The sequence below is a fragment of the Aquila chrysaetos genome, chromosome 23 (assembly GCF_900496995.4).
Source record: "Aquila chrysaetos chrysaetos chromosome 23, bAquChr1.4, whole genome shotgun sequence".
NCBI classification, from domain to species: Eukaryota; Metazoa; Chordata; class Aves; order Accipitriformes; family Accipitridae; genus Aquila; species Aquila chrysaetos.
The window spans coordinates 2321402-2335653 of NC_044026.1; the positions used below are offsets into that span (position 1 = coordinate 2321402).

Below are 14252 nucleotides of genomic sequence, written 5' to 3' on the forward strand. Positions count from 1 at the left end.
TAGGAAAGCCTAAGGTTCATATTATTTCCTTCCAAAGGTAAACTTTACTGTGCTTCACCAGAGGTTTCCTGGTGTCAGCAAGATAATAATTTGATTCCAGTACAGAGGGATATTTCTTGTATATTGCAGTGTCACTGTGGAATGTGGTTAATGCTCTGTCTGCTTAATGACATATTCCTGCTTGTGAAAAATGATACCTAGACAGACCTTGCTCAGACAAAAATGCTCTTTTGATTTGATGTTAATTCAATTATGATTTTAACAACGCAGTACAAAAAGGCTGTGTTGAAATAATAAAAGGCAAAAATTTATGTCTTTTGGATTGTGCATGCAGTTTGCTTATGTTCTGGAGGCAGTGACTTTTGCAAGGCAGATCCTTATGTTGATATAACTTTTAGCTACTTCAGCTGCCCAGGGTGTTAGCCTTTAAAGTAGCTGTTGTGTGCCCTTGATTGAATTTATCATATGACAGTGATGCAGCATGGCAAAATATCAGCTGGTAGAAAATCCTAATGTTTCAAATGAGTAGAAAGAAAAAGTAATTTAATTGGCAGGGAGGTTTCTTGCTTTTTTCTTTAAAAATTATTCACGTTTTGGAACTATTTACTGATTAGCAGAACTGCTATGTCAAGAGGAAAGTAAGTTAAACTATGCTGCAGTAACAGTTAACAGAACTTGGTGGGAAACAACTTTTTTCTTTTTTGTGAAACAACAAAAGTTTTTGGTGGTTTTTTTTTTTTTTTTTTAAAGACTGATAAATTACAAAATAATATGAAATTTCTTTAAGGTCCAAGCTTCATATTTTTGTGCCAGCAGTATCCCAATCAGTATGCTAAACAGCATTATCTGTACATGTATAGTAGTACGTGGATATGCCTGACCAGCTAAGAATTGCCAAAGGTCCATCTGGCACAGTATGTTGTCACCAGCAGCAGCTGCCTAGGGAAGAATGCAAGAACAAGTAAGCATAGCGTGATACTTCCCCTGAATGCTCTCTTAGTATTTGCTGATCTGTGACTTAGCCATTTGTGGGCCAAAAGTGATGATTTTGTATTTAATAAGTTGTCAATGGATTGCTCCTCTGTGAATTTCTTAAATACTTTTTGAGCCCATGCAAATTTTTGGAATACTTAGTTAAGGCACAGTTAAACTGTAGAAATGTTTGTGAAATGAAACTATGAACCTTCATTTTGAAACTCCTACTTAATTTCAGTTTATGTTCCAAGTCCTTGAATCTGAGAACAACTGTTATCCCCTGTTTATCGTCTTGATTCTGTTAGTAATCTTCCACCATATTCCTTTCCAGGCTGAATAACCTTAGTCTGTTCAATAATGGCTTGTGTGGAAGCTAGTTCATAGCTTTGCTCAGATTTGGGCTGTACCTTTTCCCAAGCCAGATACAGAGTTTTTAAGATGGGGAAATGCATAGAGCATTCAATGTATAGGCAAACTATGGATTTATACAGTGGCATAATGATGTTTTGGGGTCTTTATTCATTTGTTAATAATTTTTAACATTCAAATTCCTTTTCCTGGCATTGATACAATATCTTTATAGAACTGCTCTTCTTCAAGGATCTCATTCATTTGTAGACAAAGTAGGGATTTACTTCTCCTGTTCTAGCTGAATCAATGAACTGAAGGCTAATTGGATGTGTACATTTGTCTCTGGAACAGAGGGGAAAGTAGTATAGAAAATAAAGTCTTTTTTGACGCAACAATATGGAGTTTTGTAAGAACATGTTTAATTACAGCTGCTTACTGCTTTCGACAGACAACCTAAAGAATGAACCACAAGAAAGAACCAAAAATTTCAGAGATGCCAGGATAGGAATAGCCTGTTGAATGAGAGATCAGAGACCTCCCAGTGTGTCAGACAGCTGACAAACTTAGAAACCCCAGGAACATTCTGCAGGAGGACTGATCCCCCCCCCCCCCCCCCCCCCCCCCCCCCCCATGCCACCCATAGAGAAAGCTGGGTTAGAGAAACTTGCAGTCTTTTATTCTTCTTTTCAGTCTGTGGGTAATCAATACATAGTATTTTGCCTTGATGATCCTGTCTAGCTGCAAACTTTTGCTGTCATAGTTTCATAAAGAGAAATTTTTACAGCTACAAAAACCCACTTGTGCCTGGGTCGCTAACATAACTGGAAGCAGTGGGGCCTAAGCTCCCTGAAGATGATACTGAAGAGTAGCAGGATGTGACTCTTAAGTGAAATGCAAGATTGAACCTATAGTGGATGCAGAACTATTACTTGAAGAATTTGCCCTGAAGTAAAAGAGATTTCATTCAAATTAATTTATGATATGAAACTATGAGATACTGGCTTGTACTCTAGCTCTATTTCCTGTTCTTCCTATAAAAAAAACAATAAGGTGAACTTAGATGGCAAAACAGTACTATTAACTTGGAAATGGTGTACAACTCTATTCATGGGCCAGAAGTGCTGCTGGTTTTGTTTCACAAATAATACTATCTTCTGTTGTCTGCATGTTTCCTTGGGACTTATCATTACATACTGATCAAAACATTGATTTGTATGAGAATGGCCTGAAATAATAATGCTGCATGTTGAGAATCCTGTAAATTGCAAGGGGAACCTTAGCTACCTTCAGTGCTAATCTGATTAATTTTGAGTAATCTCAATCACAGTGACTAAGAGGTAAAGTTGAGTAATTCTGATATGTTTCAGTGGATGTTGTTGAAAAGTTTCTTCCAGCAGAAATTCATGCCCTTGTGCTATACCTCTTCCCTGCAGCACTCACTCGTAGTGTCATTATAAAAACACAAGGTCTGGTGGGGGCTCTGATGTCTCATTTTGTTGCCATGTTTAGAAGAAATGTTAATACTCAAGCTAAAGGAAATATTAAAATGCTTCTACCACTATGAGCCACTTGGAACCCAGTAGAGACCGAGGCTGTCCCACACCTCTCCTTTGTAACTGGAAGGATTTGTCTGGCCTCTCTAGGGCCATGATATAGCAGTTTCAAGATGAGTTCAAACATAGCCCTAAGCAATGATATTTGAAAGTCAAAAAAGCATCCAAAGCCTATAGTGGGAAACAGCATGGTCATGTGTTAGTGAAGCTGATAAATATTTATGTGTAGTATGCCATAGGGGGGAAGGGAGGATGTGTAGATACGAATGCATATGGGACAGCTACTAATGCAGGGAATGTTGCGTGTGCCTTTTAGTGTGGACATACTGCTTTGCTCTAAAAGCAGCTGTAACACGGAGCTCCCAGCTTGAGCCCAGGTAATCCACTGACTCACAGCTATACTGGCTGATGCAGAAGGTCAGATCCAATGCTGGAAGGGTTAAATAGTCAGGTTTGCCCATCCATGCTAAAAGGCAGGAGCTGTTAGCAATGAAGAAGAGTAAATGGGCTTGATCGGCAGTCAATCTCAACTGCTTCTGAACCAACTGGACTCTGTCTGGTGCCAGCTCAGGGACAGCAATACCTGTGATGGGATGGGAAGTGCATGAGTGTGCAATTCTTCCAGGCATGATAATACAATTTCCTTCTGTGGACAGCTGCCAGTGCCTAGAGAGAGCAAGGAAGAGCTGTTAGCTCTTGATGATCCTTCTCAGGGTGGGATTTTCAGGGCAAAGGCTGTCTGCAGCCTGCCTTGTGTTCCCAGGAGAAGCCATCTACCATTCCCCTGACTCAGCCCAGGGATAACAGCGATCTTTTATTCTCTGCTGGTACTGCCCCTAACAGAGTCTTTATGTTAAGTTTTTTCATATCGGTGTGGAGTCTGCATGTAGGGAGAGAGAAGTGGAGGAAAGGAAGGTAAGCAAGCAGGCCCAAACACAACACCAGGGAGGACAGATGTAATTCTCCTCACTTTATGTATGAGAAAGTGCAGCTTGCTCACTCTAGCACACACTCTCTCACACTTTTTTCTGTTTACCTAATGTTCTCAGCAACTTCTGTCTTCAGTCAGTCATCCTTGCTGTAAGCGTTTGGTTTTGTTTTTTTGTTTTGTTTTGGTTTTTTAAAATTTTAATTAGTTAATCTTCTAGATGCTGGGGGATGTCTTTGTCAGAGGAGTTCCTGGAGACATAGCCCCTGTTTGATAAGATTGAGAGTTGCTGAACAAGGACTACTACAGATTAGGTTTCTTTCTTTGTAGTAGAAATCCTGTTTTACCAGCAACTATTTTTAAGGAACCCTATGACAAAATATGTATGCTTGTTCATTCAAATATGTAGGTACCATTTGAACTGATTTCCCCAAATCAGTTTCATTTTTGCACTCTCTCTGAGTGTACAAGTGGCTCTTAGTCGCATGCCAAAGCCCTACATATAACAGAGCTTACAGTGATCCCTGTGATGTGAACCACCCTACATCATGTGGTGTGGAGAAACAGGGGTCTCCCTCAAAGGAGTGATAAACACTGTGCAGGTGGCGTGCATGTTGGTACTTTCATTAAAATATAGTCAATTGTGTATTTCTACATTCATTCCAAATTGTCCTAAACATTGCAAAGTGCTTTTCAAAATTTCATGGATATTACTATTCCAATTTTATTGAATCATATATAAGCACGGAAGTCTGAAGTTTTTTGCTTGAAGAAGTTAGAGTGGAGACTGACTTAATATATCAAAGAACACAGATCAGTTCTGCTACAAACTTCCTATGTGGTTATAAGCAAGTCATTTGAGATAGACAAGCCATACTCTTGACTCAGTTCTTAGGATTTCAGCTAATTATTGATTTCCTTTTTTCACACCCTTTACTATAGTTTTCTCTGCCAGTTCTCTACTCTCTATTATAGAGCTACACAAATTGTGTTTCAAAAAAAAGTAACACTTATAAGTAAAACTAATTTTAAAGAAATTGTCAAACTTTTGATCAGACCTTTTTCAGCTACTCTGTTGAAGGGGGAGAACTATATGTATGTAATATTTGTAATACTTGGGTTGTTTCAATAGCATAATAATATATAAGGTATTATTATATTTAAAATGTTATGTGCATATATGTGTATGCACACATACAGTCCAGTTGTTAAGCTGGCAGCTTAAAGAATGTATTGTCTCTTGGTAATTGATAGGTACTATAAAAATCTGCATATTAAAAATACTGAAGCCATAATGGACATGTTCAAGTTTTGTCTGTGTCTTGATCTGTTAAAAGAAAAACATTGAAAAATTTAGATGTGACTGCAAGATTATTGTTCAGCTTTTATCTGTTCTTCCCTGAATCTATTATCCTCAAGGTGGGTTCTATTTTGCAGAAGCAACATAGATATTTTGGTCAGAATACTTTTAAGCATTTAGTCGAATGTCGAAAAGGTTGAGGGAAAGGAGTGAAATCAGAACAGGTTAGAAAAGAGATGGTGGCTATTTAAAACAAATAAGCTGTAAGAAACTGAGGTGTTGACTGAACTCAATAATGCAATGTGGAGTGCTTTCTTCTTACAGCTCCAGCTTTTCATGTCAAGTGATTACTCTTAAGAAACTCTCCTTTTACTTAAGAAAACATCTGCCTCTTACGATAAAAAGAGAAGCTTGAAATGTGAGCCAGAATTCTGGTATAGAGGTATCAAATGAAAAGGTCAAAATACAGTGTTTAAAAAAAATTAAACTATGGTTAAGACGACCCTACTTTATATTTTTGAATTCATGGGACTGGAGGTGTTGGAGCTGGAGGCAACACAGCATTAGCAAAGAGGATGCAAGGATTGGTGAGATGGAGCAGGGGCATGAGCAGGAATACTGCAGAGGTGTGTATAAGTAGTCTAAGCACATACACCAGCACTGCAGGTGCTATTACGATTATAAATGGGAAGAAAATCTACTTGAATTATGCTGTTTTGACTCTAGACAGACTGATTTTACAGTTCCTTGCACAGTGCTTCAGATGCATCTGTTTGCACAATGCGTTCATCTTTTGGATGAATACGTAACTACTGCTTGCTGTCTGACGTATTGCCTCCTGTATGCAAAAGGCACGTATGTGCTCTGGCCTCTAAGTCTTTTGCAGCAATTGAAAAAGATCAGTGAAGCCTTCCCCAATGTAAAAGCTTCCAGTGCGTAACTATTTGGATAACCTTATTGCCTTTAAGTGAGTTATAGTGAAAAAAGGTAGTTAAATATACATAAACTGCTTTTCAGAGTTTACGAAGAACATGACTAGTAATTATCTGAAGAAGAGAGATGGTATTAACTCTCTATCTGGGCATGGTAGTCTGATGTGTTTAATATCTTCATTTTTAATGTCTTCACAGATTTTTATTTTGTTCCTGCCTAACTAGGGTAGCGAAACTGCCTTGAATTCAGTCATGAGACAAATCTTGTTCTGAGTGGCAGCCACCCTGTTGTTTCTCCTGGGAGTGATTATTATGGTGGTTAAACATTAATCATCCATTCGTCGATACTGCTCTGACCTACTAATGGCTGGGGCAGGAGGAGGTCTGTCTAGACATCTTAGTGGTCTCTCTTGCCTAAACTCCTTCAAAAATTGTTACTTCTCCTTTGAAGAAGAATGGGCAGAAAAAAGGTGTACTTTTTATGTCTGAAACCCAGTGTGATGAAGTGCTAAAAGTCTGTCAGGTTGTTTGAAAACAAAGTTTTAAGTTTTCTGTGTTAAAAAAGCACCCATTTTAAGTAACACCTCTCAGACCATAAAAGTGATCTGCTCCCAGGTTGTTCACATTTATTCAGGTAAGAGAGTTGCTGACCAAAGGTGGAGCTGTGGGAAAGACCACTGCTTGATAGGGAAAGCAGTGAACAGAGGTTGGAGTATGAGGAGGATCAGATACTAAGGGTAAAGATGAATACCCAACAATAGATTGTTGTTTTAACTAAATTACTTGACTTCCTCAATCAGATGTTTTAAATATCTAGTCTGACAATAATATGCTGTCACCACACATTTAGTCAAATAACCCTCTAGGAGATTTAACCAGGAAGTTATTGCATAAGAGATTACGTTTTTATTTTACGAATGGTGATTTTGGGAGCTTGTATAGATCATCAAACTTCATTGATCAAAAAAACTCTTTAACATGGAAAAAACACTTTTTCTATCAGAAGAGCTAAACAAATACGTAAACAGAAGTTTTTTACTGAAACCTCTATTCATTTTTCCTTCTCAGCAGGCAGAGATTCACAAAAAATAAATGCATAAGATTAGAAAACAGAGCTAATTTGCCTTATAATCGAAGTTAATGATGAAAATATAAAATTATTATCATAGAATAGAATTTATGTTGTCATATATCACAACAGCAGCTTTGAATGATCAGGACTGTTGTGCAAGGAAAAATAATCAAGTCTAACTAGTTCTCTTTCAAAATTCCAAGACAAGTAGCTAGGTAGCAGGCAGTGCAAGCAGCATTCCAGTCTGATGAAAAGTATTCTGATTGCAAGATGAGAGCACTTGATGTTCCAGCTGTTGCATGCATGCCTGCCTGAGTTTTGGCTTGCTCACAGGTGATTTAATATTGAGGTAACTATTAAGCAGGATAAGTGTTTACTTAGGGCATATTTAGAATAGATACTGATTTTTGGCACATAATAAAAAAAGAAAATTTCATTCCTATGTCTTGCACATGTCCAGGCTTTACTCCCAACAAGTAAAAAGATGACATTATAGGGGTTTCATGTATGACTAAGGCATGCTTCTCAAGGATCCTTTTTATCTGCAGATGTAATAGAGGTATTTTCTTTCTAGAGCTCTGGCTGTCTTTGCTTTCAGGGCCAAATTTGGAAGATGTCTAACTCATGGCACAATTTGCATATCAGTGCAATCTGCCAAGAAGAGACAAGGTGCATTTGTAGCAGAGCAAATAAATTAGGAGAAGCAAGCTTCTTAGTCCATCTCCTTTGAAATGAAAGTTACATTGGAGTTGTCATTTTATTATGTGTCAAATGATAATTTGGATAATAAGATGATACAGTGTTAGTTTTCTCAAGCCATTTTTTGCACCTTTTCACACAGTTTTAGCTGATGTTTTTACATGTGTTCCAATAAGCAATCCTTGCAATTTTGGTTTGGGTTTTGGGTTTTTTTTGGAGCTACAGAGCGAGCTGTGTAAAAAGAGTATGGTTGAACCTGCTGCAGGGCAGGGGAAGGGGTTAGATGACATAAGGTCCTTTCTCTCTCTCTTTCATGCAATTTTTTTCCTTTGAAGTTTTTGCATTTTCTGTTTGCACTTTTATATACTGTTTCTTATGTCATTTTACTAAACTTTAGATAATTTGTAAGATCAATAGAGAAATATGCAGCCACTTACTCTTATTCACTGCTATAGCCAAGGAACAGAAGAGGGGCTGACAACTTTTATTTGGTCAACTTGCTATGACTGCGAAGTTAACTCTGAGTGCCACCTACCTCCTCAAGTCATGTATACAAAATAGAAGTGAATGAAAAGTGCTGTTTGAATTGACTAAGACATTTTAAAATCCATTGGTGGCTTTAAATAAACTGTTCTGTAACTAAATCTCTGAATGAGCATTGTCACTAGTCAAAAATTATTTCAGTCCCTAGTACCAAGATTATCACAGTTCAGAAAATTGATATTAATCCAAAAATACATGATTGCCCATTTAAGATTCCATTTTAGTAAATGATTGAAGTATCAAAAATACTCCTGCTTCTTGTCTAATTTAATCTTGAATTGTGAATTATGAATTTTTTTTTTTTTTTTTTTTTTTTAGAACATAGAATGCCAATAATAATTCTCTCACAAACACTGATAATCTGTGTGTTTGTTTTCAGTACACGTTTTGGAACTTTGTACCGAAAAATTTGTTTGAGCAATTCAGAAGAATAGCTAACTTCTATTTTCTGATAATTTTCCTTGTTCAGGTAAGCTATCCCCATTTTTCAATAAATTTCTGGACTCTTCCTAAAAACAAAGGAGTTGAAAAAGGTTTAAAAATGCACTGTTTTTGATGATTGAAGAGGTAAATGGTTCAGTCTGGACAGCCTTCTACACTGGTGATGTGACAAGAAGAGTTTTATTTCGTTGCCAAGTTGTAAATGTGAATTTAGCCTAAAGAGAAATTGACACCATCACTGGTTTGATGGCAAGACATCTCTTGATAAAATTGAAAAGAATGAGTGTAACTTTTATTTTTATTTTGTAATAAACAAACATCCAGATCAGTAAAACCATTGTTATAAACTATGTTGATGATGAACTTTTGTTGATTTTGCGAAATACTTTATTTTTTATAACAATGATGCGTTGGCAGAAATTTTCCAACTGCAGTCATCAAAGCCTGTAGAGAACCTGAAATACAGATGCTTATACAATGCTTGCGTAGGGTGGTACATAAATGTTTGGTTTTGTAATTATTACCTCAGATTTTTTTTCTGCTTTAGTTTGCTGCTTTCTAGGTGTCTTTCACAATCACTTAAATGTGTTAAACAATAAAATGTTACTAAATGAGGTGAAAAGCTGTATTATTTTGCACACCAGATTGTACAGCAAGAAAAGCTATGCGGATTCCCAGGACAATTTGGGTTTTCTTATCATTTGAACTCCCTCTCTGGATTCTACCTCTTTGTTTATAATTGCAAAAAACACAGCTCAATATTTCAAGATTTACTCCTTGCATGCATAAGAACAGCTGTATTGTATAACACATAAAAACAGTGCCATGCTAATTTTTAATGCTGCTCAGTAATTTTGCCTCCAAAGCTGCAGCTTTCCAGTCTGCTACTTACTTAAACTCTTGCAGGCAAATATTTTTCTAGGCATTAACATCTGAATGTTACTGTGATCGAAATACTTTATTATATCTGATTATAGCATATACTTATTTTTCAAATTTTGTTGATATAGTATATATTCTTAAAATTGTATTAAAGTACTGTTCTTTTTAATTAAAAAGTTTCGTGGTGAAATGATTACTTGAAACATCTTGCTTGAAAAATTGACTGCTTGCGTTCACAAAAATATAACCAGAAAATATTTGTTCCTCTTGTTGCAGTTAATTATTGATACACCTACTAGTCCAGTTACAAGTGGACTTCCACTTTTATTTGTCATCACCGTAACAGCTATCAAACAGGTGAGTAATTTAGTGAGCAAAAGTAAAACTAAAGAGAGCATTATTATTTGTTTTGCATTTCAATTTTCCCTGCCTTTTTGTGTTAGACTGTCTTAAGGCAATGCCTAAAGAATGGTTGCGATGAATTCTGACAGAGTAGTTTTATTTTTATTTCTGTAGTTTAAGTAGAATTGGTCGCTATATGGTGATGTCTCACTAATTCAACACAAGCTTCTAAATTTTTTCATAACTTTTATGTCCTTGTGTTCCAAGGAATCATTTACATTCTCGTGTTAACTCAGCACACTTTGACGTTTGTTTGTTTCTAAATAGCTGTCCACATCCTATTATGTTTCTCCATAATGACTGAAAATGAGTTTAGTAAGAACTACGAAAACTTATAAGATAAATCTGCTCTTACCTTTGAGCTTACCTTAGCCTTTACAGTATGAACAGATAATAAAAACTTTTTTGGTTCAAGTCTTCAGTATATGTTGATTGTAATCTATAGTTCATAACGATAGCTGCAGTGCTTTCTACAGATTAGCATTGAACAGATGTTACTGTATTCTCTCATTTTTTATGTGAAAATTAATCCATAAAATTGAAGTATTTTTTAGAAATTAGCTCTTGCCACATCATCGAGTATAAAAGATCCTAACAGAAGTTGTTCTGTCAAAATCAAATTGCATAATAGAGCTATGGAATTGTACAGGTTTGCCATTTCACTTTCAAGTTAGTACTACAGAAAGGAAAAGATTAAGGTAGTTTTTCACCTGCTACCCTAATGCTGTAGTGCTACAGTTGACATAAGCACTTAAATGTAGGTGGGATCTTATTGAAATTAGTGGAAACTCAGATTAATACAGAATGTTTTAATTCATATGGGGATATTACAATCAGATCTGCATGTTATCAGAGCTTCTGATGTTACAGATTTGGTCTGGATCAGGAATGAATGAGTAATGAGCTTGTGATTGCCCTTCTGTTGATTTAGCCAGAGCCGAATTTGTTGACTTTGTGAGTTTCAGGCCAGCTGCAGGAGGACAGAGGATACCTGATATGGCATAAACCTTGCTAAGTTAATTCATCAAAAATTTTGCTAAATTTGAACTAGCAAATGAGTTTATAAGCAGTACTTTGCATTTGGTGCCTACAACACTCTTCTGCATTTACTGTACTATCTCACCATAGCCACAGAGTAGTTTCTAAAAATCTGGGCTCCTAAAGTAGCAGTAACAAGTAACAGTCTTTACAGTGGTTCTGTTGCATGTTTGGCTTTTTGCCTTCAGTCCAATTTAATGATGATTGCTCCTGCAGGACAGCTATCAGGGTAAGAACCGAGTAGCACAGTGAGTTCCCTTTCAAGGATTAGTCTTCACTGTATCTCTGGGTCCAGAGACCAGCCATTTCTTTCCTTCATTTCAGTGAATGGAATGTCAATGTGAAAGGAAAATCTATGCAAGCAGCTTGATTTTCAGCATCTTTTGCTGGGCCACTTGAAGGAATTAGCACTTTCCGTGGGCATAAGAAAGATCTCTCATGTTGTGCTTCAAAAAAACGTCTTCCAAGAAGTAGTTGAACATCAAGACAGTTTCTCGGTCAGAGTGCTCCTCATTTTAGCTCAAAACTTGTAGAGGGAGGCGTCTGTATTTCTTACATACCTATGATGGACTGTGATGATTAAAACAGTGACTAACAAAAATGAGGATGTGGTGTGTTGACCCTGGCCAGCAGCCAAACACCCACCCAGCTTCTTGCTCACTCCCCTCTCTAGTGGAAAATAGAGGGAAAGTGAAGAGACTTGTGTATCATGTTAGTGATGCTTTGATAGGCAAAGCAACAGCTATGCACACAAGCCAAGAAAATAAGCAGTTATAAGCAGTTCATTCACTGCTTCCTATCAGCAGGCAGATGTCCAGCCACTTTTTGGAAAGCGGGGCCTCAGCACATGTAACGCTTGCTTAGGAGAACAAATGCTATCACCACAAATGACCCTTTTTGCCTGCTTTCCCTGAGCTTTTCTTGCTGAGCACAATGTCATATGGTGTGGAATATCCCCTTGGTCAGTTTGGGTCTGCCATCCAGGCAGTGTCCCCTCCCAGCCTCTTGGCCACTGCCAGCCCACTGGCCTTTTTCTGGTGTGTGGGGAGGTTGGAGAGAAAGCATTGAGGCTGTGCAAGCACTGTTCAGCAGTAGCCAAAACACTGGGGTGTAACCAATGCTCTTTTAGGCCCAAGTACAAAGCACAGTAGCACATGGGCTGCTGTGAAGAAAATTAACTCCATCCCAGCCAGACTCAGAACAGAGAGTAGTTTTGATTGTCCCTTAATAGGATAACTGATTACCTTCACGGTTGTCATGCTAAATGTAGACCTTTTCTTCATTATTTTTCAAAGAAACTACAGAGAGCAGTGTTTCCATTTCTTTACAGTGCCAACTATACACAACTGAGTGTATTCTATAGTAGAATTCAGTTCTTGCTGGTGAGCAAAAGTTGTGATACATGCAATAGCTAGTATTTTTGGTGTGGCTATCCCACTCTGAAGATTTAAAATCTTACACTTTAGAGTCTTACTGTAGTTTGGTAGTGGCCTACTAAAGCCTGGATTATGACATGCTGTGCCTAGTACTGCAGTTCCATCTACCTCCTTGAGTCTTTCTCCCGACAACTGGTGTAGACTTTGGGACCTGCTTGAGGAGCTGTACCAGCCCCTGGAAGTATATTACACTAAAGTTGTAAAGACTCTGTGAGTTCCCAGATTATCTCTTGAGAGCATCCAAGGTAGTGATACTTTTGTTCTACATTGAATTTTCAAATATGCTCAAGAGAATTAGATGTAAAAATGCTATGGAGTATGAGTGGTATTTTCCATCTCTTAACCAATGGTGTCTTTGTCAGTCCCAGTCTTTATCCCACGGCAGGACCTTTTGAATAGAAAGTTGCAGATTCTCTGTCCTTTACTTTGGCTGTTTGTATAAAACACAAATTCATAGGATAATTGAGCAATCAAAATAGGTTATTCTGCAAAGTCTCTTAAAACAAACTTCTTCAGGACTATGTATATTGTATATAGGGTTAAAAAGTTTGACATAATTGCATGACAATCAAGAAATATGACCACCTTCAGTCATGTCGTCACTTTATCATCTTTCAATCTCAAGTCCCAGTCTTCCAAAATATATTTTCTACACTTTCATCTTCTCAGCAACTGCTTCTATAAGTACTTTGCACTTGCTCAGGAGTCAATAGAGCATGAGCAAGAGATGATAGCTTAAACATCAGAAATTGTTCTACACATTGTAAACATCCCTATTTATCAAAACATCTTCATTAAAATATATAATTTTGTTGGCTAATTGTAACCGTGAATGCTCTTTTTCATATATGTCCCAACATGAGTGTATTACTGACATGTATCACAATTTCATTTGTTCTAGTGAGAATATTTTCTTTTTTTTTTTCCTTATCTTGATCAAGGATAACTTTTAAAATTTTTGTTACAAGCTAGAGCTGTTCTGTCTTTATAGCCAAATGTGCATCACTGCATCGTTCCATTTCACTGTTTTTTAGGGTTATGAAGATTGGCTTCGACATAAAGCTGACAATGCAATGAACCAATGCCCTGTTCATTTCATTCAACATGGTAAACTGGTTAGAAAGCAAAGCCGAAAATTAAGAGTAAGTAACTATGACTTAACAGATTTTAGGAGTCAGGCTTTACTGCACACCTCTTGTAAAACAAGTTACGCAGAAATGTAGTGTGATGATGTTGTAGCATTTATTACATTTAATGGAGATTAGACCTACAATATACTAGGTTTTAATTTAATGCCTCTGAATAAAGTATTTTTAGAAGCTAGGTTTCTGCTTTATCTTTGCTTTGTTAATTCCTCTCATAATTGTTCCTTTCATTTTCCATTTTTTAACTTAGAATTTCACTCATGATTTGTCTTTTGTCTTTTCTCCATTTTCGGTCCTCTGTGGTTATGCACATTAATAATTTATTTAAGCCTGATTATGGTAGTCAATGCTACTGATTTGTTCTATGTATACAACACATTTATATGCATACATATATATATACACAACACATCCAGAATACTTTCTTCATTACCCATCAAATCACAGCATCTTCATTGGCCTTCTGAATACTGCTACACTCCTTTCCTGGTATTTTGAAGGTTATTTTGAGAAATTAATTTCTGCTGCTGCTTTTTTTTTTTTTTTTTTTTTGTG

General features: G+C 36.9%; 1 protein-coding gene across 5 annotated transcripts in view; it reads left to right on the forward strand.

Moving 5' to 3' along the window:
- The window catches only part of ATP11A (ATPase phospholipid transporting 11A), a 134859-nt gene that overhangs the window by 68018 nt on the left and 52589 nt on the right, over positions 1-14252 (forward strand). For all 5 annotated transcript variants that reach the window (XM_029999282.1, XM_029999283.2, XM_029999280.1 and 2 more), the window contains exons 3-5: positions 8733-8822; positions 9953-10033; positions 13587-13694. In XM_029999282.1, the coding sequence (XP_029855142.1) occupies positions 8733-8822; positions 9953-10033; positions 13587-13694 (279 nt within the window). The remainder of the gene's footprint in view (positions 1-8732; positions 8823-9952; positions 10034-13586; positions 13695-14252) is intronic.